This window comes from Syngnathus typhle, linkage group LG15 (genome assembly GCF_033458585.1).
Source record: "Syngnathus typhle isolate RoL2023-S1 ecotype Sweden linkage group LG15, RoL_Styp_1.0, whole genome shotgun sequence".
Taxonomy (NCBI): domain Eukaryota; kingdom Metazoa; phylum Chordata; class Actinopteri; order Syngnathiformes; family Syngnathidae; genus Syngnathus; species Syngnathus typhle.
Window position 1 is genome coordinate 2,332,420 of NC_083752.1, and position 24,290 is coordinate 2,356,709.

The window sequence follows — 24,290 nt, forward strand, 5'->3', positions numbered from 1 at the left end:
ATGCATATAAAATATCGCATTTACTCTTTCAATCATAATTTTAATTATTTTAAAGAATATTGTATTAATGTGTAATGCTTTATTTTTGCCTTTGATTTAAGAAGTCTGGACTGTTCTGTAATAAATAAATAACACACACACACGCGCACACACACAAAGCGATCTATTTTCAGAAGCAGCGTAAATTTGCATGGCTCTGCGGAGGCGTGTTGCACAGGATGTTTGTAATTTGGCAGATGGGCGCGATTTAAAAAAGTTGATCAGATTTCTACGATTTGGAGCAGGCTAACGTCAAAACAAGAATCCAATATGGCGTGCTCACAAAACCTTTGTCCAATTCCCCATCTTATTAGCCAAGTGAGGGTGTGCTGTACATTCTTGCAGGTAGAGACGTCATTTAGATTGGATCTCATTTGCAGAGCAAGTGTACCCAATGAAATGTCTGTTGGGTGTCTTTGAAACCTATCAACAAAAAGCCTTGTGTGTGTTGGGGGGGGGGGGGGGGGCGTCAATAAGAGGTTAAACAGGGTCTAGGCCGTGTGAATAATGGATGGGCTGCTTGAAATGAGAAGCGACCGTGCTGGTAAGTGGAGCTGAAGGCGTATGCGTTTGGGTGTGTGTCATGCATGGGGCGACGGAGGCGCATTTTAATTATTTACAGGGCCGCTTGATTGCATCGAAATGTTTTTTGTTTTTTTTTGGAGGAGAAGCTGTCAACTTCTTTCAAATATTGCCGAGAGAGGAGATATTGACCAAATGTTGATCAAAGTTGCTAGGGGGTAGTGGCAAAAAAAAAAGGCTGACATTTCAGGGGCGGGGTAAGGGAATGCAAAAGTGCAGAGCGGAGGGTGAGTGTGGGGGGGGGGGGGGGGGCACCCCCAAAATCAATAATTCATTCATAGCCAGCAGCAACAAATGAGAATGAGAAAGACAGCTACCTCGCTACTCTATTAGTCATCTTCTATCACCATCATGACAACTCACTATCAACACACGCACACAAATGCACACGCACGCATGGAACCTGAGGATTGGATGATGAATGGAGATGCTGTCCGTCTGTCTGGAGCGCCTGCAGAGAACATCTACAAAAAAAAGAAAGCAAAACAAAACATTAGCTTGGCTCCATCATCCAAACATGCAGCACACTGAGATGCGTTCCTTATATTTCATAACAAATAGCTTGTTGGAAAGTAAGTTCTGGTGTATCAAGTGACAGTTCAAAACTAAACAACAAACTATTTTGTCATCGTTTTCCATTTAAAAATAAAATCTAGCTCAGTCACCTTAAAATAAGTGTGAAATGTTTTTTTTATCAATATTTTGTTCCATAAACACGACGTGCAAGGAATTCCCGCATTCCAAATCTAGTAGGAGGAATGCGGGAATGAGGATATTAGAAGCGCTCTTGCTTAATTCATCCGGCAGGCCTGCAGAACACTACGATCCACTCCATTCATAATTGAAAGTGTTCTCCATTATCAAAGTGCCTTGAGGAATAAGATTAGCCAGCCGGAAATAATTCACAGTGGTGTGATTTCTTTCTTTTTTTTAAATCAAGTCTCAACAGAAAGTAAGCACAGTGAATCATCCTCTCCAAGAAAATGCGGAGATGGAGACGGGATGAGGAAATTCGAAGAGGAAAAGGAATGCAAGGAAAAAGAAGTTTGGCATTCCATCATCCAAACTTATCATGGCGGTCCGAGACAAAGATGACGCTGACCCGGTGTGACAACAGGGGAGTCCCCCGTGGGACCCTCAGCCACAAGACAAGTAGGCCCCCCGCGTCTTGCGTGCAAAGAGGGAGGGAGGCAGGCTGACATGGTCAAAAACACAGAAAATTTGAAAAAATCTGGATTTATTTCAAAGGAACAAATTCTGGACAGACAACTACATTCGTAATAATCATGCTCCGGTTGAGTCTCACAGAGAGAGAGAGCAAGGAAGAGGGACGAAATGTTACAAAATGGTGAGCGGAGATCACAACAATGGCAGCAGCTGCCTCCCTCCCTTCCTCCCTTCCCCTTTCTTTGAAGACTCACATGAAACGCAGAGTGGAGGCCCCGGGAGGACGGCCCCTGGCGGTTGCAGCAACACACCCCACCCCGCCAAGCCCGCCGTCTGATCCCAGAGGCCCCGGGCCCTCGAGTCAGCCCTGAGGCTACTGGACCGAAAGCAGCTGACTGCACAGCAAAAGAGAGAAGGAAGATTAGAAACCAAACATTCGTTAAGATATGTAAAGATTGTATTTGTTATCGTATTCTGAGAATCCAACGCATGGATATTTACGTGCTTAGAAAATGTCAAGTTTGTGAGAAACATCCGAGAAAGCCGTCAAGTCAACAGATGGCGCAAGATCACAAAAACTCAAGGTGATTTTTTTACCAACTCAGAGACACAAGTGGTTATTTCGACATATTATGAAAAATGGAAATTTCACTTCATACACAAATTTAAGCTGTATTTAACCCCGACATGGAAATAAAAATACGAACATTTTCAATCGAAGCGCAAATCATCTTTATTATAAATCGAATTAAATACAATGGAAATATTTCTAACTCAATAATCGGTCAAGTCAATCGAATTGGATGAACGTAAAAATAAAGCCAAATTGACAAATACAATTAAATAAAAAAATTTAAGCTATATTTAACCCCAACATGGAAATAAAAATACGGACATTTTCAATCTAAGCGCAAATCATCTTTATTATAAATCTAATTAAATACAATGAAAGTATTTCTAACTCAATAATCGGTCAAGTCAATCAAATCGGATGAATGTAAAAATCAACCAAAATCGAGAAATACAATTAAATAAAGAAATGATACAAATCCAAATAGATCAAAAAATAAGTCATTAGATCATGCACAGCTCAGTTATTTTCTTTTTTCTCCCTTTTGAACTATTAATGAGCATGGCGGTTCACACACTGAATTTGGCACAGGGACGCGAGCACGGAGAGTTTGCGTCCGCCGCAACCCTCCTCCTGGCTCATATAGAGCTCACATTGCATCACATCACCGAGTGACGGCTGCAAGAGGGAGCAGAGTGCTGAAACGTGTTCGTCCCAAACAACTGTGTATTTCTGGGAACGGGCCGAGAGTGCACCCGTGCAGGAGAACAGATTCTAGAAGACTTCTTTGTGGGCTGAATACTTCAACTGGAGCTTATTTATAATTGATTGGAGCTTCAGAGGGTAGGGAGCTAATAAACAGATTAGCAGCTCTATAAAAAGGAATGTTTTAGTGAGCATGGGCGGTCATTTCAATGTGTTTTGTGATAAAGGCTGGACGATAGATGCAATCGAGACTGCGGTAGTTTGGTGGTTATTATTCTGGTAAGGTGGAGATTTCCAGTTGAGATAGTTACACAGGAAGATTACCGTTTTTTCCCATGTATAATGCGCAAAATTGAACTAATTTATTGTCCTAAAATCTGGGGTGCGCATTATACATGGGTACAAAAATAAAATATATATATATGTATATATATTTTTTTTAATCCGGATATGATACGGAGGCCGCCATTACAGATGTGCTTTCTTCTCTGCTGTTCACTTCAAACACGTTCCATACGAACACAATGCTCTCGTATCAGACGCTTGCTCGATCACCTGCTCGTTTGCTGTCACAATGTACCCTACACAAATCCGAAACATTTCTTCGCTATCGAGTTTGCTAGCGCATGCGCAGTGATACGGACCGGCAGAATAACATCCGGTTGTTCCCAAAGATGATCTTTTTTCTGAAATCATTTTACATTTACGGACTTAAGTAGGAGTCAAAATTTGGGTGCGTATTATACATGGGTACAAGCTTTTCTCCAGCATCAACATGCCATTTTTAGGGTGCGTATTATACATGGGGGCGCATTATACATGGAAAAAACGGTAATCCAATGCAAAAAAATATATACATCTGCTTTTACATCCCTTACGTCTTTTGTAAAGATTGAATTTTATTTAGCACAGCTGCTCTCCATTCACACCCAAGACATTAAATCATGACGCCAAAGAAGGTAAATGGCAAATTGGAATGAATGGAGACACTTTTATTACCTCTTGCCAACAGTATTTTTCTTAGTTGTTTATTTTCCCTTCTAAACTGAGTTGTGCAGGTGACAATATTGGAAATAAGTGACAAATTAATCATTTTGGTCCATTCTAAAATACCCTTTTATTTATTTTTTGTTTGTGAACCTCTGATCTCGCTTATACCATAAAGAAAACATTCCAAACCCATTTTATAAATGCTCAATAAGATTTGGTTTTATTTCATTTGTTGGGAGTACATTAAATATGCCACTTAAATACACGGTATATAATAAATAGATGAATTCCAATGATTTCGACTGCAGCGGTTTGAAGAGCTCTTCAAGTTGATGAACTCGCAGTTTTGTAAACCAGGGTGAACACATTTAACGTGACCTTTGCGTCTATTGCGACGGCCTGGTTGTACTTGTTGAAGGCCGGGTGGTGCTCGTTGAGCTGCGCATGATTTTGTATCGGATGCATCTGATGAGATCCTCTTTAAGAAGGGGCATTTGGTATTTGTTGCCCGTCGGTGCCACTTGCTGTAGCACGGCTTTGCATTGAAACTGCAATAAGAGAGAAGAGTCAGTGCTGATAATAATAATTCATTCAATTCGTATAGCGCTTTTCAAAGACCCAAAGATGCTTGCAGAAAAAGAAATCAAATAAAAATGGGACAGTCAATGTTATCCTTACTTCTTTCTGACGATTGTACACGTTTAAATGTCTTGCAATCTCCTCGGTCTCTTTTGTTTCGTTCAGGAGCTTGTAAACTTTGCAGAAGAACTTGGCCTGTTGGGTAAAAGCACAATTACTATCAGTATGCTTGAAATTCTTTCTTCCTTTTTTTTATCCATGTGCCTGATCTCATCCTCACCTCACATCTTCCAATGCCTTCTGCCAGATGTGTCAAACGATCAAAGTCTCCCTGTAAAGAAATAAAAAGTTACATTTGAAAATCTATGCACCGTCAATGGAGTGTATTTTTTATTTCATTATGGTGGACTGAAACTGCGATTCTCTTACCGTGGGTAATGACATGTTGCTATCAAACAAGTCGATGATTGGTTTGAGTTTATGCTCGGGTTTTTGGTGGGTCGGCTTGGTTGAAGCTGGATGGCCCAGCGAAGCTGGATGGCCCAGCAAAGCCATCGTCAAGAGCGTCGCCATCATCATGGTCATCATTTTCGCTTCGAATATCACCTCGTGGGAACGCGCTTGGAATTGTAGGCGACTAGTTCGTTGTGATGCCTCAATCGCAAGCATGGAATTTATACTACTCGTTCCCCCCACCCCCTTGAAAAAAAATGCTGTTACCCTGCACTACACCGGAAATAAGATTTAGTTGATTATACTTACAACAAAATGAGATATGTTTCTTTGAATTTGTGCGTCATATTAGGTCACAATATTAGAAAATAAGCACCGGAGCATATTTTTTCCCCCCATCTCTTCCCACTATCAGAACGACTACCGTGACTTAAAAGTTAAAAGCGGAATAACATTACGAAATTTAAATGTGACCATTAACGAAACATATGAGCTCATTAACATTTTTTCTTTTTAACAATATTACAGATATTCTGTACACATATATATCGATATTCTCACATTTTCCACACAGATTGCAGCTTGCAGGAAGTGTTTTTTTTAATGCAAGAAACTCAACTCACTGGTACTGCTAACAATGCAGCGTTCTAAAGCCATTCCATCAATCAACAACACTTTGATATATATGAATAGTCAAGATGCAAACTTAAGTCATTTCTCTGTTTTTGGTGAATTCAGAAAACCCCAAATTGAACCCGATCAAAAACATTGAAATTTGATTTCTAGAATAACCTGTTTATATTGAGGTATTTTCTTGTATAATGAACAAACATAAGTGCAACTGTAAACGGTAACGATGAAACTAGTTACTGTACAAGTGTTGCGGTATACTCAGTGTAAATAGGAGGAGAGAGAGCTGATACTGCACTTGATGATCTCAGAGTTCTGCTCCCGGTTCTTGCGGATGCGGTAGAAGTGTTCGATGTAACTGGAGCGGCCCAGCAGCTCCACAAAGTCCTCGTCGTGCGTGATGATCAGCAGCTGGAAGTTGCGCTGGCGGGAGCGGCTCTTGATGATTCTGTGCCGATGGGAGAGGAGGAAAAGGGATGAGAGTTGTAAAGTCGCACATGGATGCTGCTAATGACAATAAAGATTCCGTTTTTTTTTTTTTTTTTTTTTTTTTAAATCTTTGCTGATATTTCTACAGCAATGCGCCACATATTTTGAACTCTATGTTAGTGGATATTTTCAGGAGGGGAGCTTCTGTTTTGGTAGTAAAGCTTTTTGAAAATGTTTCCCCTGTAATTATGGGATCATTTGTAAGGTGTGTGTGTGCGCGCATGTGCACCGACTCGATAAGGGCGTGTGCCAGCGACTCGATGTTTTCTCTGTCCAGGTTGGTGGTGGGCTCATCCAATGCGAGGATCCCGCAATTCAGACAGAAGGTCTCCGCCAAGGCAAGACGGATAATAAGAGATGCCAACACCTGCGAGCACACGGAATCAGACTTATGATACACAAAAAAATAAAATAATAAAGTAGGTACCTTCTGGCCAGCACTGGAGCGCCCCCTCATATCCAAACTGGTATCTCCTTTTACCATGACTACTCGATAGTTGTAAACTCTTCGTCGCACTTCGGAAGTGGAAGTGTTCTCATCCACGTCCGAGCGAATTTCCACATACTCGATATCTGGGAAGGGAATTGATTGAGATGAGGCTGGACCAGGGTGAACACCAATGGCTCGTGTTTCATTCTATTTCTAAAACGCCATGGTGTGAAGAACTGTTGTTCTGAATGAAACAATTATGAAAATAATGATCTTCTGGTGTGGATACCTTGTCCTCGGTAGGTGCTCCGCCAAAGGTCTCTGATGAGTTTGTTGATTTCATCCATCTTCATGCTGTGGAACTTCATGATGGCTCTAAAATTAGGCAATTGTGTTTTTTTTCCAACTCCATGCTCCATTTGTTATGAAGGATGAGAAATTGATGGACGTGCGTGTGTGTGTGTATTTAGTTATTTATTTGATTATTTATTCGAAATGTAAAGTTACGACATGTCATACAAAATTGCTGATAAACACTTCTGAGAGGATACCGAACGTGATTAATCGTCGGTCATATTATTCCATACCATAAGCTATTTCAATCTGCGTCATTTTGATATACGGTAAACAAGTAGGTTGATAAAGGCGATAAGAAAAGCAGCTGACTGAATATGGTCTTCCTGTGTAACGCGAAACGTTTGGCCCAACAACCCAGCAACTCTAATGTGGTCAAACTATCAAGTGGAAATCAACCGCTTTCTTCCGAGGCCCATATATGGCACCCGAAGAGGCGAGTCATGACAAAAAAAGGAAAAGTCAAAAGTCTGATTTGCTTACGAGGCAGAAAGGGTTGGTAAGTTTTTTTTGTTTTTTATTCTATACAACAAGTAGTAGCTAATTCTTTTTGAAGCTTTTGAATGGATATAAATAAAATAATGAGTATTGCGAACAATGTCGCTTTCTTTTCTATTCAATATGAAGTACTAAAACGTACTGTATAGGCCACATGTTTTTGACATCATTTGTTAAAGGCTAAGTGCATTTTTTAACTGGGCCACACACCCATCACTCCTTGGAGGGCAGCCAAGGCCCCCTTGTTCTTGGTATTGATAATGCTGACGAAACAGCTGACTCAACCATGCGGGCGTGACGGAAATAACACTTCCACTGTGCCATTATGAATGTCTGACAGCGACACACTGCCCCGTAAAATCCCTGTGACCCTTTCGTCATCCAGTTTCTTCAGGTTTTTTTTTTTTTTTACAGATTTATCCGCTGCTTGTACTTAGTGAGATGATTTCTTTTCTAACTCCAAATACTTGCTGAGTTTTATAGTTACAATTTTTTGTGAAGTGCTATTATACATTGACAGAAGTACAATTTTTTTTTGTAAACTATTCACATATTCTCCTGTTTTTATGTTCGGACCAAAGCAATAAAAGCATTCAGTTGGTGCCGTTTTGCTGGCAAGAAACTGCGTTGAAGTGATTAGTGGAGCTTCATTTTGACAACAGTGGTTCTTTGTCACCATTTTGTGCCATCTTTATGACAAGCAACAAAAAAAAAAAAAAGATAAATCAAGGTGCGGCGGGATGCAGCACAGGAAAACGTGTCACGCTCAGTGATGAAGCAAAGTGTCACACTTACTGATCGAGGGCTTTGTAGTAGAGTTTCAGGTCTTCGATGGCCAGCTCGGTCGTACGCATTGTGATCATCTTGTTTTTGTGGCGCTCGTCCGCTTTATCGTACTGGTCTTCTCGCAACTCTTTTCTGAAAGCGATACGTCAAGTTTTTTTTGCACAGCCAGTAAAGGCGATGACGACAGACGGCTAGCTCGGTAGCATAGCGCAGCTCACTTGTGATGCAGCAACTCATCCTCGAAGCCTTTCTGGCGACCCAACGCAGTGCTGCGGTTATTCTTCAGCTCCTCCAACTTGCGTTCGGCTTCACGTTGTTCTCTGCGCGAGCACGTAAAAGAGTCAAAGTGAGACCCCCGGGATCAAACGAACTGAAAATGATTTAGTTGGAAAAAGCACAGATGAGGACTCTTACTGGCGCAGCTGTGTCACTTGCATGTTGCCTATTTGTTTGCAAAAGGCCTCCCGCTTAACCACAAGCTCTCTTAGCTCTTCAACACGCTTTCTTAGGGTCAGGTTGTCCTGTAACCAGCGCTCTTGCACCTGCCATGAGGGAAAATACACGTTAAACTTCCATTTGACGACTCCCTAACGCAGTGTATTTGCATTTCCTCAAAAAAATAGATATCTATTACATGGGCAGAACAATTAAATGTGCTTCCAATAAAGTTAAAACGGTATCTCAACGCACACTTTTTTTTATCACATTTGTTTGATAAAAGATGATGTATGTTAAATATGTACAAACAAAATAGGTAAATATGTGCCATGGGTAAATGTTGGGAAAACACTGCACTCTTGGACTAGTTTACATTTTGAGTGTCGATGTCCTGACGGATGTTTTCTTTCTCTTTGCTGATCTTCTCTTTGTGACGTTCAGCCGCATGGAGCAGCGTGTTGGTTTCTTGAAGTTGAGATTCTTTTTTCTGCAACGACAGAAAAAAAAAGACAATGCTTATCTGTAGGGCTAATACAAAGACGGAGTATCTTGGACACGACTGATCAGTCGGCTTTTAAGGGTCAGCGTTGTGACATTGAATGACTGACCTCCTGGTGTTCATGTTTGCCCTCTTCAATATACTTGCGGATGTGCCCTTCCACGTCGGAGATGGTCTTTATTTTCTCTTTGATGGTGTTGATCTGCCATCGACAAATGGTGAAGTAGATAAACGTAAATGGACAAAGACGTGCGAGTAATCATGCATCCACCTTTTCCTGTCCTTCCTCCTGCTTGTGCCTTCTCTGTCCCATCATCTCCTCTTTTTCCTGTTGCATCTTATGCAACGTGGAGATCAGCGGAGACAGCTGCTCCTTCGCTTCCTGATTGTGGTGAGAACATGGCATTTGGCTGCTTTGTTTTCTGCTAAGCCCGAACAGAAGAAAGCCGAATTTCGGCATGGCGATGAAAGTACCCGGATGTCCCTGGTTAAGGCCTGATTCTCAGCGGAGAAATCAGCACGCTGCTCCTCCAGCTGCTGCTGCTTCTGCATGTCGCTGCTCAGTTGGAGTTTCTCCGCTTTGGTCTCGTTCACACAACTCTTCAGCGTCTGAATCCGATCCTGCTGGTCTTGGATCAGCTTGCGTTTCAGATCCATCCTGCTGGATGCTACGCGGTGGGGGAAAGGGGTGTCAAGAAGCACGCTTTCTCGTACTTTAGTGGCTTTTTTTGTTGTTGTTTGATGGTGTGCCTTGTCTGGAAACACTGAGCGAGCTTCGATCATCTTACCGGTGTCTAATTTGAGCTGAGTCTCCTGCTTCTCCTGACTGACTTGCTGGACGGTTCTGGTCAAGTCTACTCCCTGGAGTTTAGCGGCGTTCTGAGCTATTCTCACCTCCGCTTCTTTTAGATCCATCTACAAAGAATTTTGAATTGTCACAATGACGTCTCGCATGTTCCCAGAAGCAAACGGGAGAATCCTACCAGGAATCTGTCCATCAGAGCGATGTCCTGCTGACAGGCCTTGACGGTTTCCTCCTCTGACATCAGAGCCGCAAGCAGAGTCTCCTGTTCCTCCACATCTTTTTTCAGCCTCTCAATATCTCTGTTCACACTCTGCAGTCGATTTCGCAGCTCAGGCAACTCATTCTCCTGTAACTGCACAATGGACTGCCTGCGGGGACAGGTAAAAACATAAAGTACATAGGAGGAAAAGTTTGGATGATTGGAACCGATTGCTCAGTAGATGAACAGCAAACCACTCCATTGATTCTTATGGTAATTATTTTCTTGAAATTCCAACAACCCGCTTCACGCCACAGATTGTATTTTACTTTAGAGCTTCCAAGCTACTGTCAAATATTCTTATAGGCGTTTTATGATAATCCCACGCCATCTAGTGGACTAAACCATTCATCGCTTTTAGTTCAACCAAATTGCTTACTGGCCAGATTTTGGCCACACGCTTATATCGTGTATTATACCTATTAGAGTTGACATGTTATACCTGACTGGTCTGAGTGTCACCATCTCATCTCTCCTTCTTTCCTTCCTCTTCAGGTCCTGCTCGGTGTTCTTCAGCTTGTCTGGAACCAGACGCAATTTGGACTGCATGTCGCCGATGACCTCTTGTAAGTCGGGCTCGGACGGGAACGTCCGCTGGCAGACGGGGCAGCAGGGCTCCCTCTCCTCGGTCAGCTGGCTGATAAACTGTGTGTAGACGGCAGTGGCTCCAGCAAGCATGGCTAGAAGAAAAGGAAAAAAAAAACTTCAGATAACTTTTTGAATTGGTTTGCATAAATGTAGTGCACACGGCAACCTCTTTGTTTGGAAATCTTTTCCAGGTCCTCTTGCAATTTGCTGAGGTCCTGCTCCAGATCTTGACTGCCGCAGACGTTGAAGAACTTTTCTTCATCATTTGTCAACTGCTGCTCCTTTTTACGTAGCTCAGCAGCAATGTGGCTCTTGTTCTGCTCGCTGGATGCCAGGTCCTTACTGTGAAATCATAACAGGCTCGTCATGACAAAGTACGGTTCAATAACAAGGACCAAACATAAATAGAATGGAACCTCCAAAGTGGAACTGCCATGCTAATTGACTTCCAAGGTTTTCTAATTTCAAAACAATGTTTGGTTTCTGACGATTTGAAAGAATTATAAAAGCTCAATTAACAGGTAATGCTTCCGCTACAGTATTAGTGGTGTGACATGAATTTTGAAAATGATAGGACTTGCAGTGCTCGACTTTGAAGGTTTTGAGAATGTAATAATTGGACAACTCACTTGAGTTTGGCCAGTTTGTCCCTGGTTCTGTTCATTTCCTTTGACTTAGCGTAAAGCCAGTCCTCCAGTTCTCTTTTGTTGGGAAAGTGGCCCAGCAGTGCCACCAGTTCATCACTATGACGTGACTTGATCTTGCGTACTTGCTCCTCTTTCGCTTTCTACAAAAGCAAAAGAAAAAGTGGAATGTTACAAGGGGAAACAGCAGACAAGCATGAGGTAGGATGACAAATGTCACCTTGTCCTTAGTCAACATGTCCATTTGAGTACGTGCTGTTGTGTGCATGTTGAGCACGGCCATCTCTTGGTCCAGCTGCCTCTGTGTGCGGTCGAGCTCTGCCTTTTCTCTCTGGAGCGCCACAACCTCGACCTTCAGCCCCTCCACGTTGGACGTCTCGAGGGCACTCTGCAGCTCATGTTCCTGAAAAGACAACAAGTGAACTTGGTTGATGTTTTTTTTTTTTTTTACTAACTTTGGAAAATGGACAAACTCACCGCTTTGGCCAGCTCGCTTTCCAGCTCGTGCATTCTGCCGGACGAAGCTTCAAGCCTCTGCAGCTCAGTGTGGACATTCTGGAGCTCAAGCTGCTTCTTTAGCTGCATGTCTTTTTTCAGTTCGATGATTCTCTCCAGACCCGTCTTCTTATCCCTGATATCGTCAATTGACTGTTGTTTCCGCTGCTCCTTTTCCTGCAGGTCCGCCTGGTTTACGGAACGAGAGGTGAAATGAGTGACTCACCAATTCACTTGCTTGAGTGGTCTGACTTTTTCTTACCATAACCTGAGCAACTTTCATTTTTTCCTGATCCAGTCTCTGAGTGACATGACGATGGAAGCTCTCGAGCTGAAGAGTCGTGAAGGGCGGCCGGTCGTAGCCTTCCATCTCCAGTTGGGACGACAATAAGCGGACCTGCGACAGTGAAACGAAGGCTCTCTCAAGAACCAGCTAGTTTGATTTTGAGCGCTAGGATTTGCTCTCACCTGAGTGTCACGGTTCTTGATGTTTTGTGTGTGGCAGTCAGACTCGACTTGGAGACGTCCTGGGAAGACCAGAAGACATTTTACAACATTTTTAGCCACTCCTCTTTCTATTCACAAATTCACAATTGCCGCGGTTTTCTTTCTGTCTCGTGCTTACGCACCTTGTTCCACTAGGAGCTCAGACTTTTGTCTGTTGAGTCTCTGACACTCCCTGTCGGCTTGCTCCAGTTGCTTCTGGCAGTCTTTCAGCCTACTTTCCTTCTCCCTTACGGTTCTCTGGTGGTTCAGGTAAGCCTCTTGCAGGTGCTCGGTCGAACCCTGGAACACCTGCAAGCAAACAAGGACTACAGGCTCAAAGCTGTTCTGGAGTATTTCAAATGATTTTTTTAGAATGTGTGACATTCTTTTTAAGTAGACCTCAATGAATTGTGCAGCTGTATGTACTGAAGTTGTAGATGAGCGTTCATTTCATGGTTAAGTGTTGCACCTTTTCCATTGTTTCCTCGAGCTCCTTGTTGTCCTCCTCCATCTGTTTCTTCCTGCTGTCCAAGACCTTAATATCATTGTCCAGCTTCAACACCTTGCCCAGTTTCAAGTCGATGTCTGCCAACTGATTCTGACGATTGAGAGAAAAAAAAAAATACAATTACTCATTTATATGGCATGTCATCACTTTGATTTCAAACGGCGCAACAGCACGCACCTCCAGTGGCTCGATTTGGCTTTCCAGCATCCGGACACGGTCCCTGGAGGCCATCAGTTGATCTTCTTTGTAGGCGACAGTCTCTCTAATCTGCTGGGCCTTCTCTTTGTTCTGCTTCAAAAAGTGCAACTCCACCTGGCACTCTTTCACGGTGCTGCTCTGCTTGAGACGCAACTGACGCATCGTCTCCAGAGCTTTGATGTACCTTGAAGGTGATGAGAATGTCAATAATACATCTAGCGGCATTGAGAGGGGTGAAATGTGCTAATGAGTTGGCTTTACTTGGTTGCAGCAAAGATGGAATCAAATTTTTCTTTGAGTGCCTTGCCCTCACTAAGTGGCCAGTTGGAATCCTCTTGATGGCAGAATATGACGTTATTCAACACGGCCTTGGAAACGCCGAGTGCAGAAATCATCTCGCGGTCTAACTCGCCACACTTGGATGACAAGCTCACCTTTTCACCATCCCTGGATGAATACATGTCGAGAATATGAGCATAGATTGTTTTTTTTCTCCCACGCTCCCAAATCATGCATGCTAGCTTGATTGAAGACCGGAATAGGCTCGCAAAATAAAGAGCCAGGCTTGACATGACTTACAAAAAGTCAGGACTTACTTTATCCGAGTAATAACCTGCTCTAAGCTTTTAAAGGAGTAATTCTTCGTCTTCTGGGTACACGACATGGAACGTTGGATGGCAATTTGGTCTCCGTTGACATCAGAGAACAGAAGTCGAATCTGCGCCCGCACGTCTGTTTCGTGGGCCTCCTGGAATCACATGTTGATGAATGCTCACGTTAGAATTTAGCATGGGGAGTAGGGAATGCACAACATCGAAAAATAATAATTCACCTTTGGGTCATGGACAAAAGCAACTCCTTTAGAACCTGGGGGAAGTTCTCCTGAAGTTGCATACCTGAGGCACTCAATTATGGTCTGAAACACAAAAATATATATATATACTGTACAATCAATTCTAGCTCCAACGTGTACTCTTGAGTGTCTGTACCGTTTTGCCTGCTCCGTTGGAACCAACCAGAACCGTAAGGGGAGTAAAGAACTCGATTACTTGTTTGTCTTTGTCTTCAATTCCAAAGCTTCGCACCCCCAGGATGCTCATCTTGTCAATTTTAGACATGTTTGCTTTCTGCAAGAGACAAAAAAAAAAAAGAAGCAAAAATTAAAGGTTATTATGCATTTTGAGTTGATCCTAGAATTTCATCTGAACTTTTGAATCTGATTTTGTTCGATTTTACTGGCTTTGGGGGTCATGCGCGACCCCGGAAAGGCACGTGGGTTCAAAACATCACAACAAACCATACAGGTATAGTTACAGATACAGGTAAATTATAATAACAGATATTAACTATACTTTATTAGAACTGTGTAGACGTTTTAGTAACCCACAAGTTGTCTATTTAAGCACGAATTACTTTTTAGACCTATCACGAAAGTAATATACGCGGTAAGCTAGCTAATAATATTACGAACGGTTACGCTCGACAAAACAGACAAGCAACATAACAACAACAACACCGTCAAAGCATTACACGGAATAATGCATATGGCCATTTGCTCGTATTTAACTTGTTTTAAAGACGCATTGTGTCACGAAAACACACCTTCTTGTCTTGTAACGTGTCTTCACGTTTAACAGTTCTCAATCCTACATTTCACGCTGCACGGGTGATGACGTCATTACGTAAGACGTTCGACTTCCTGGTATGAAATATGCGCAACGTCAAGCGTTGCGATTTTATTTACTTATCTTTTATATATTTATTCTATTTCTATTTTATTCCATTTTTTATTCTATTTAGCCTAGTAACTAACTGAATATTTATTCAATCTTCACTTACGTGTGTATTTATTGTGTTAGCTAATTAACTAACTAACTGAGCGTTCCCTTGTAATAATGCTAGCTCAGAAAAGTGATAATTCCAAAGAATTAATAAAATTGAAAATAATCTACGGTGCTCTACAGTGTACTTGTCAACATGTCCATATTGTAAATTACCTCAAGAGAGCAGTATTTTTATGTAATAAACCACCACTGAGCTTTTAAGCTACTGTAATAAGTGTCCCCCCCCCCCCCCCCCCCCCATTTTGATTATTATTTTTTGTTTAATTATTATATTACTTTTCACTGTTATCTTTTCTCATTAACTTTCTTTTAGGCCTGTTGTTGAACACTCCCCATAAAAACCTGGCAACATCACCTCTGTGACCCCTCATCTGTTCTTAATGAGCCAGCACATGCAGGCGAAGACGCCAAGTAAGTTCAGCTCGGACAGCCGACTTGAGAAGAAACACGTAAGTTGTTGCTCGTTTGACGGTCTTTTTTGTTTCTTGGTTTTGAATTATATTACAATGCAAAACACTCAATGGAAGACAAAATGAAAGAAGAAATGAAACAAGAAAAGCAGCAATTCTTAAAGAAAATAGAGCATCAGTGATTGCAAATCACACAGATGTCACACTATGATGGAAAGGGCCTCCTAAATTAATTTCCTAAATGAAAGCAAAGATGAGAGATAGAAATCAAAGTGCACCCCGAGAATGTGTTCAGTGGTCAATAAGAAAAGCCGCAATTTCACACACACATTTTATTCATTACTCCCAGAAGTTAATTGTCATGTCACATTCATTGTGAAAAGGTCAAAATGCAGCGAATGAAGCACCAAAAAAAAGACATATCCGCATCTCTATTCTTTTCTACTCCTATTCTATTTTGTTTGCTTTTTGGAGCAGACATAAATTAGCCTGCATGGCTGCTTGTCTTGCGTGTGTGAGTGCGTGAGCCGACTTGTGCGTTTGTGTTAGTGTGTATGTGTCTAACGTGGTCTTGGTTTAAACTTGGGCAGCTGCACGCATAGCCTGGCTGGCTGGCTGGCTGGCTGGCTGGGAGCTGTGGGGAAATGTGGCCGTTGTGTCTGCCAGGCCTCTTACACTTGGCTTGTCGACATGCATTACTCTCTCTCTCTCTCTCTCGCTCTCTCTCTCTCTCTCTCTCTCTCACACACACACGCACCTCTCACAACACGTGCCTCGTCATGACACATCATAGAAGCTCACATGCAAAGGCCTGGAAAGGCAGACTTTGGGTTTTTAAAATAATATACGCATTGATGAAATAATGCACACATGCACACACAATATTAAAGGTGAAATACAATGAAAATATTGTTTTGATGTTGAGCGTTGTCATGTTGATTGGCAGCTTTGTGCAAGGTAAGCAGAGCTGATAGTTACTTTCCGATGAGCAGCCGGAAATGACCCAATTTCACTTGATCGGTCCAAAAATCATGATTTATTTGCCATACTATACAATTATTATTGTATAGTATAGTAGTTTCTAGTTAGTTTGAGGCGTTTGGGAAAAGGTTCAAATGATCCCAAATGTCTCCAATAATTCAAGCTTTAACCTCAAACATATTATTTCTTATCTACACTGGATGGCGCTATTGAGCCACGTATTTTTATAAGTTCATGTCAGGCCACTGAGGTGCCTTCTTTTGCAGCATCCCCGCTCCTTTTGTGACGTATTTAGCAATGGAATAGCCACTTGTTATGCGGTCTATTTTTAAAAAAGTGCATGGGGGGGGGGGGGGATGACCTGTATTTATCATTTAAACCCATTCACCAAAGAGTGATTGCACAGTCTTTTTCTCACGCAAGTTTCATAGATGTAAACTTAAAGTGTCTCAGCTCTGTAGTATGTGGTGTTTTTGTGTGTGTGTGTGTTTTTTTTCTTGGCGCCCTCCCCACTCCGTTTTCTCACCCCCTACTCCCTCGCTCCTCGCCCCCTCGGATGGTGGAAATTGTGCGGCAGCGAGCAAAGAGAGAGATGCGCGCACCTCTAGGCGAGCCTCCGCAGTTAGATTAGTCCACGCGTGGGTCAAGACGGCGAGAGAGGATCACCTCCTCAAAAATACACCTCCAAGGAAAAAATAGTAAGGAGGAATCGAGAGGAGCGTCGCGAGGAGTGACTCCCACGGAGAAGTGCGCACGCGTGGGTGCGAGACGCACTCTCTGCGCTGAAGAATGCGTGCCAGGATGTCGGGAGCGTTCGAAACAATTTCATTTGATGGACTTTATTTTTGAGACGGATTTTCCAACCCCCCACGGATTGCACAAGAAGGAGCATTTAAAAGGCAAAGCTGTCCTATTGGAAAGTGACCTTGATGGGGGGGATTATGCGATCCTGACACTTTGATGAGAATGACGCTGTTGCTTTTATTCTTCGCTCACTTTTTCTTCCAACCTTGTGGAAACATCGGCATCCTTTTGCCAACCTGCGATGAAACAAATCTAACCGACAGCAGTGGTGGGGTTTCGATCCAGGTGGCCGATATATTAAAGTGGAAACGCCTGGAGTACCATTAAACAAATCAGATAAACGCACTGCGAAATCCGTCGATAGCCTTTATTGACGAGGGACTATAAAAAGCTAATGACCGGACCTGACAGCCAGCATTCAACTCCGCCCGACAGCAAGCAAGCGCGCTCGGGAAACTTTCCCAGAAGGTCGACGGTAACGCCAGGCTTCTCTGCGCTCCGTGTTATGAGCGGCCCGCTAATTGAACCGGATAATATGCGCCGAACGTGCGGCGAGTGCTGACGCCCTGATAGTTGGCAAGATCCTGACCACCGAAAACCAGCATGGCGGTTCTGACCAGGTACCTACGGGTGACCCAGGTGACTGGGGAAGCGGCAAAGGGACGGCCGACCTTTCAGTCCTGAGATCCGTCTGCGGAGCGGCGCAGCTGCAGCGGGCCGGGGGATGTGATGGGGTGACGGCTCATGCCCCCCCTTACCCCGATCCCTAAAACCCCACCCGCCCTGCATACGGTCCGGTCTGGCTTCAACAATGGATCAAAACTTCTCGACGGTTCGAGACGGCAGACAGCCTCTGCCTGAGCGTGACTCGTCCAAACGGGTTCTGACGGGATGCTTCCTCTCCCTCCTCATCTTCACCACGCTGCTGGGCAACACGCTGGTGTGCGTGGCCGTCACCAAGTTCCGCCACCTGCGCTCCAAGGTCACCAACTTCTTTGTCATCTCCCTCGCCATCTCCGACCTGCTGGTGGCCATCCTGGTGATGCCTTGGAAGGCCGCGACGGAGATCGTGGGTTTCTGGCCTTTTGGCCCCTTCTGCAACGTATGGGTGGCGTTTGACATCATGTGCTCGACCGCCTCCATCTTGAATCTTTGCGTGATCAGCGTGGACCGCTACTGGGCCATCTCCAGTCCCTTCCGCTACGAACGCAAAATGACCCCCAGAGTGGCGTGTCTGATGATCAGCGTGGCGTGGACGCTCTCCGTTCTCATCTCTTTCATCCCCGTGCAGCTGAACTGGCACAAAGCTCAGACGAGCAGCTACGCGGAGCTCAACGGAAGCTACCCGGGCGAACTGCCGCCCGACAACTGCGATTCCAGCCTTAACCGCTCTTACGCCATCTCCTCGTCCCTCATCAGTTTCTACATCCCCGTGGCCATCATGATCGTCACGTACACTCGCATCTACCGCATCGCCCAAAAACAGATCCGGAGGATATCTGCCCTGGAGAGGGCAGCGGAGAGCGCCAAAAACCGTCACAGCAGCATGGGCAACACGTCCAACATAGAGAGCGAGAGTTCGTTCAAAATGTCGTTCAAGCGAGAAACCAAAGTGTTAAAGACGCTCTCGGTGATCATGGGGGTGTTTGTGTGCTGCTGGTTGCCCTTCTTCATCCTCAACTGCATGGTCCCCTTCTGCGAAGCCAACCTGCCGGACGACGCCAACGACTTCCACTGCATCAGCCCGACCACCTTCGACGTGTTTGTGTGGTTCGGCTGGGCCAACTCCTCGCTCAACCCCATCATCTACGCCTTCAACGCCGACTTCCGCAAGGCCTTCTCCATTCTGCTGGGCTGCCACCGCCTCTGCCCTGGGAGCAACACCGTCGAGATCCTCAGCGTCAACAACAACGCCGGAGCGACCCTTCCCAACCCCGCTTGCCAGTACCATCCCAAAAGCCACATCCCAAAGGAAGGCAACCACTCGGCGGGCTGCGCGATGCCCCACAGCATCCTGTGTCAGGAGGAGGACTTCCACAAGCTGGACGAGATGGAGGTAGGTGTTGACAACAACGCCTTGGACAAACTCTGCCCGGCCATCTCGGGGAATCTAGACAGCGACACGGAGATCACTCTGGAAAAGATCAACCCCATAACGCAGAACGGACAGCACAACGCCATGTCCCGCTGAACGCTCGCAACGGACATCTTGCCTGACGGCGACATAGTGAGTGTTCTTCCATCCATCACCCGCAGGACCTTCGGCCCAACTGTCCACAAGAGAGAAAACGCAATCCGAATGTTTCCGAGTTACAGGCACTTTATTCTGGCTCAACACACTGCAAAATTCTGACGTGCGATCGCATACTTTTGGATGCATCCTGTACAGTACGGATTGACTTTTGACACTATTGTAGTATAGCGCAGAAGATGTAGAAAACGTTAGCAAAATGTCTTGTCTAATGCAGTTGATATCGGTTTTTAATTGCAGTATAAACATGGCAGTTTTCTTTGGAGAGCCAAAAGACGTGCGTTTTTGACTCGCTTGCCAAGGAACCAAAGTCGGAATTCAAAATGGAGGAGGCAGGAGAACAACCGGTTATTTTTTCACTTCAAGTGTGTCGAAACTGTAGGGATGGCAATTTGTCGGAGGGCAATTATGACTGTCAACGTCTTCTATGGACAATTTGTAACTATTGTCGATGCAAAATTGATCTTCCCGGACCTCATAAAAGGATGTGGTGGGTCGTATCTGGCCCCCGGGCCTTGAGTTTGATACTTCTGGTATCTCAAAAGCCGTACACAGTGAATCCCCGCATGTTTTGGCAGTCATCTTGCGGAGTTTTTAGGCCATCATGAATTTGCGGGTGGAGTTTCAACCGATTAAATCCATATCCACTGCAAACACAAGTTGTCTAAAACGGGGTACACACATCGATTTTTCACTTCTGTGGCGCCCAAACTGTTGTTGCAGAAGAAGCTAGGCTAACTGTTAGCTTATCTGTGTCGACTTGATAGTTTTATTGTGGTGAGTGAGTGACTTGGGAGGCAGGCACGGTTGCTCCTATAATCAGGTTGTATCTTGATTAGCTTTCGCTTTTGTTTTCTTTTGGCTCAGCCCAACTCGGTGTTGTCCATCAGAGAGTATCGGCATGTGTGTACCCCACTTTGGGTTGGGATTTCTAAGTATCTCTGAGTGGGTTCCTCCCTCTTGCTTTTCACCAGGTATAGATTTGCTAACTTGAGGGCTCCCTCTTCTAGCGATTAAAGTTGTTCTGTTTTTCCCCCCAAATGTAAATCTGCAGATTGAAACAAAGCATCAACGCAAACCTCCACTCAGATGGAGGAGGAGGAGTGCACTCAAACTTAATGAAAGTGAAGTCGACTGACCTTTTTGCCAAACGTGTAAATATCTGATTTGTTCAATTGCCTAGCCAAATGCTCTAGCGGCCATTCTGTAAGCATGCTGCGCTGACATCACAGTTGGTGACCGACCGACCCGTCAGTGCGGGTAATTGTCATTACACCTCATGCAATGTTTATAATTGACATCAGCTTCTTAATTCAATTGAAGTGGCATCAAGTAAGACTTTCTTCTGTGAGCATTCCATTTATGCTCTGATCCGATTGGTTGAAATGTCTTAGTGGTTTGCGTTGAGAGCGCCACCTGTTGCTCTTCAAGCGCTGCACAGCCTTTAATTTTTTTTTTTAAACGCACTTTTGACTAGTTTGGACGTCGACACAAACGGAATTGAAATTGACGATAAGTCGTTTGAGATTCACTAGCGCCCCTGGAGGTACTCAAAGATGGCTCTGGCTTCTTACCAAAATCCCACGTTTCACAAGTAAAGGTGAAAACAGGGAAGTTCAAACAAAAATGTGAAAGCTGAGCATTAAAACCAAACCAAAGTTCGCTTTGATGAAATGACAAATATGTTGTTTGGCTGGCGGAGGGGAATAAAAAAGCGCTCGTTGAAAAACTCTTGCAGGGGAAGAGAAAGACAATCCGATAGAAAGCGATTGTTCTTAAACGAAGCGTTTGATTTTCCCATGCTGGAAAATCCAATGCTGTCCATATGGGCAACGTGGGGAACTTGTAGCTCAATATGTGGCACACAAGCAGCTCATTGTCCTCTCTGCCTTGTCCTCTTCTCACGCTGTTCTGTTGGCTGAACACGAGTTAGCAGGCATCTGCTGTCAGCTCATTTCAATTTCAAACAGCCCTAATTATCTTTCAAGTGCCACTACATCATGTTTCTTTTGACGCTTTTTGGGAGGGATCTGATGCTTCCCCACAACTGACCAGGAACTACAGATGTGTGCAATTAGCGCGTCAGGACGGACGGATGCACGAGAAAACGCCTCGGAGAAGGTTGCCCTCCTCCTTCTCCTCCTCTTCTTCCGACTCGTGCTCGCTGGCTGGCTGGCTTTTTCTCTTGGCTTCCTCTGTCGCCCTGATGAGCATTCCAGATGTTAACACGACTGAATTTAATATTAAACAGACAGGGCCTACTGTTCCCTTTCTCTACTCGGAGTCACGGCACCGAATCAAAGCTCGTAGATGATTTCATGTCGAACTGTTGATGCTCTAAATCACCGCGGACGAACGAACGGGAAGACGTCCGGAGCATTTGAAGGCCGCCTGTAAGAAATCAAAACGGAACCTATCGATGAAGTCAACCTTGTATTGTTTAAAGTAAATAAGTTGCTTCATTTGAGGAATTTTAAAATGTCCCTGACGCTGACTTGCGAGGAATGCAACAATAGTCTTTTTGTATGTTTTCAGTTTTTTTCATTCCGTTCCGATTTCATTGTCACTGTCAAATAAGAACTGTGGGTTTCAGGTGACATTTGGTTCCATCATCTCATTTCGGAGGTCGGAAATGTTGGACTTTTTGCGCTTGTGATTAAGTGCATCAACGATCCATTCCGAACTTTCCATTGTTGTACGATGTCACACCGCTGTAACTCAAGCCACGTTCTTTTCCATTGATTCGATTCTATAGGTCCGAAATTGCTGACACCATTTTCTGGAATGTAGTAATGATCTCGTGCCATGTTTGTGGCCCCTTTTTGTCCGACTGCAACTTCATTGCGCTTCTGATCAAATATTCCGTTCCGTTTTTTTTTTTTACGTCATCCAACATTCTGATGTTTGGTAACTGCAGATGAATTCAAACGCTTGTTTGTATGCATTTTTCTAAATGCACCTGGAGCTGCGTGTTTGTCTCCAGTGTATTTTGGCTTCACGTTAAAGCCCCCTCGAGGCCTCACCTTGCTAACACGGTGAGTCATCGGCGCTCACGTCACCTCCTTCCATTCGGAAGATGGCCGACGTCAGGCCGCCGCCGCCGCCGCCTCGAGTAACACGTTCTTTTTCATCAGCCCGCATGTCCTCCAGTTAGTGACAGAACAATGTCTCCCAATGAGAGTTGACGTTTGACGACTTAAACAAAACGACAACGTCCGACTGACAACTCTCCTCCTCGGCGTCATACGCATTCCTGCAATGCAGGGGCCAAAGGTAAACCACTAGAATTTTGTTGTGTCAGCTCATGTAAAAAAAACAAATCTCAATGGCAGTATTTACATGTGAGGAGAGGGATTCTGTATTGTACCATGATGTTTTCAAAAAATGTCCTTTTTGGATGACCAACACAAGTGCTTTTTATCTTAAAAGAAACCTTAGCTTGTGTAACAAATGCCGTTTTGTCTTCTCCGTTGTTTGTCCGCCAGATGCAGACGGCCCATGTCTATTTATATATTTATTGACTTGTTTCTGGTGTTCTTTTATGTCAAAGATTATACTCCTCAAACTTATGACTGTATTTAGTTTACGCTTTGTACAAAGATATACATAGATGATGTGCCCTTCTTGGAAAGAAAAATAAACATGGATGGCTCTTTTATTTTCGCAGCCGTGTTTTGTGAATTGGGGTTAAGGTTATAGGAAATGTGGGTGTGTGTTGTACCTTTGACACCGCGCGGCTATCGAAAGATCACGTCGTTGTGGTGGATCAATGTGGATTGATTTGGAACTGTGACGTTTTTTTTTTCTCCCCCCCCGGTTCCACTTCCCTGAGTGTGTTGTCCTAGCCGCCTTGCCTGTGCATTTACATAAGTTGACAGCCACTTGATAGCTGACACATCCTCGCCTCGCCACGTCGCCCCACCACTCCACTGCGCCCGCCCGCCCGCCCGCCCGGCCTCGTTTGTTACTTGAAATGTGGCACATGCTCACGTTTGCTTTTCTGCTGATGGATGAAGCGGAAAAGGTTACGAACGGATGCGTTGCGAGACACTCGGCACTTCTCGCGACACTTTTTTCATCCGCCTGTGCCGAATTTGATATTTTGTCTGGACTACAACAAAATGACACATTCTACGAGTTATTTGCAGTGGTCGAATGAATAAGTAATGGCTTCTAAAGTTTGAAGTTGGATTAACATCATATACTGCTGAATGGATAGGCTGCCAAATCCCATCCATGGATATTTAGGCAATCCTGAACAGGGAGGTCAGAGTGGAAACACAGTCAAGGTTAATGATAGACTGCAGGCAGATGAACAAACACACACACGCACACAAACGTTTGTTGTTGTGTGTGTGCTTGCATGCCGTAATGTGCTTATGTAACCCCACCAGCACCACCTCGGCTCTTTGGCTCAGTCCAAACACAGTTTATTCCGGAGTCCTGAGCATACGACACACTATATTATTATCATAACTACATTATTTTACATTGCTTCTTCAACCGACATTGGAAAGACAAAATGGCGGTCGATGGCAATTGTTATGGTAAAATGTTCACAAACATTACAATATTGTCGATATATTTTATGCTTATATTTAAAAAATATATATTTTTAACATATTTAAAGCATGCAGGAGGGGTAAGACAATTTTAAATAATAATAAAAAGCTTCCCTGACATTTCTAGATGGTATCCCCTGCGATCACTGCAGCAAAAAAAATAATGCGGATGGAATTTTGTGTCATGATAATCAGGATGTGTCATCTTCATCAGGAACAGTTGATCATCTATCACGTATTGACGT

At 43.9% G+C, this 24,290-nt stretch overlaps 2 protein-coding genes and 1 long non-coding RNA gene across 3 annotated transcripts in view; 2 read left to right on the forward strand and 1 right to left on the reverse strand.

The window, feature by feature from the left end:
* Positions 1 to 5,661: 5,661 nt before the first annotated feature.
* Positions 5,662 to 14,871, reverse strand: rad50 (RAD50 homolog, double strand break repair protein). The gene is made up of 28 exons (XM_061299579.1): positions 14,796 to 14,871; positions 14,183 to 14,320; positions 14,026 to 14,109; positions 13,790 to 13,941; positions 13,455 to 13,640; positions 13,173 to 13,377; positions 12,957 to 13,085; positions 12,631 to 12,796; positions 12,470 to 12,528; positions 12,264 to 12,398; positions 11,984 to 12,190; positions 11,727 to 11,909; positions 11,492 to 11,649; positions 11,029 to 11,204; positions 10,717 to 10,954; positions 10,194 to 10,383; positions 9,999 to 10,125; positions 9,685 to 9,878; positions 9,482 to 9,592; positions 9,320 to 9,412; positions 9,085 to 9,198; positions 8,688 to 8,815; positions 8,492 to 8,593; positions 8,283 to 8,405; positions 6,925 to 7,010; positions 6,633 to 6,778; positions 6,439 to 6,572; positions 5,662 to 6,164 (listed from the first exon to the last, which is right to left on the reverse strand). The coding sequence occupies exons 2-28, from the start codon at positions 14,309 to 14,311 to the stop codon at positions 5,978 to 5,980; spliced, it is 3,942 nt and encodes a 1,313-aa protein (XP_061155563.1). The 5' UTR covers positions 14,312 to 14,320; positions 14,796 to 14,871; the 3' UTR covers positions 5,662 to 5,977.
* A 2-nt stretch (positions 14,872 to 14,873) lies between these two features.
* The window catches only part of LOC133168240 (uncharacterized), a 78,248-nt gene continuing 68,831 nt past the window's right edge, over positions 14,874 to 24,290 (forward strand). The window contains exons 1-2 of the long non-coding RNA XR_009718166.1: positions 14,874 to 14,895; positions 15,351 to 15,486. This is a non-coding gene — a long non-coding RNA (uncharacterized LOC133168240). The remainder of the gene's footprint in view (positions 14,896 to 15,350; positions 15,487 to 24,290) is intronic.
* drd1b (dopamine receptor D1b) lies at positions 16,829 to 23,141 on the forward strand. Its single transcript, XM_061299628.1, has one exon. It carries the CDS (start codon positions 18,044 to 18,046, stop codon positions 19,421 to 19,423), a length of 1,380 nt encoding a protein of 459 aa, XP_061155612.1. The 5' UTR covers positions 16,829 to 18,043; the 3' UTR covers positions 19,424 to 23,141.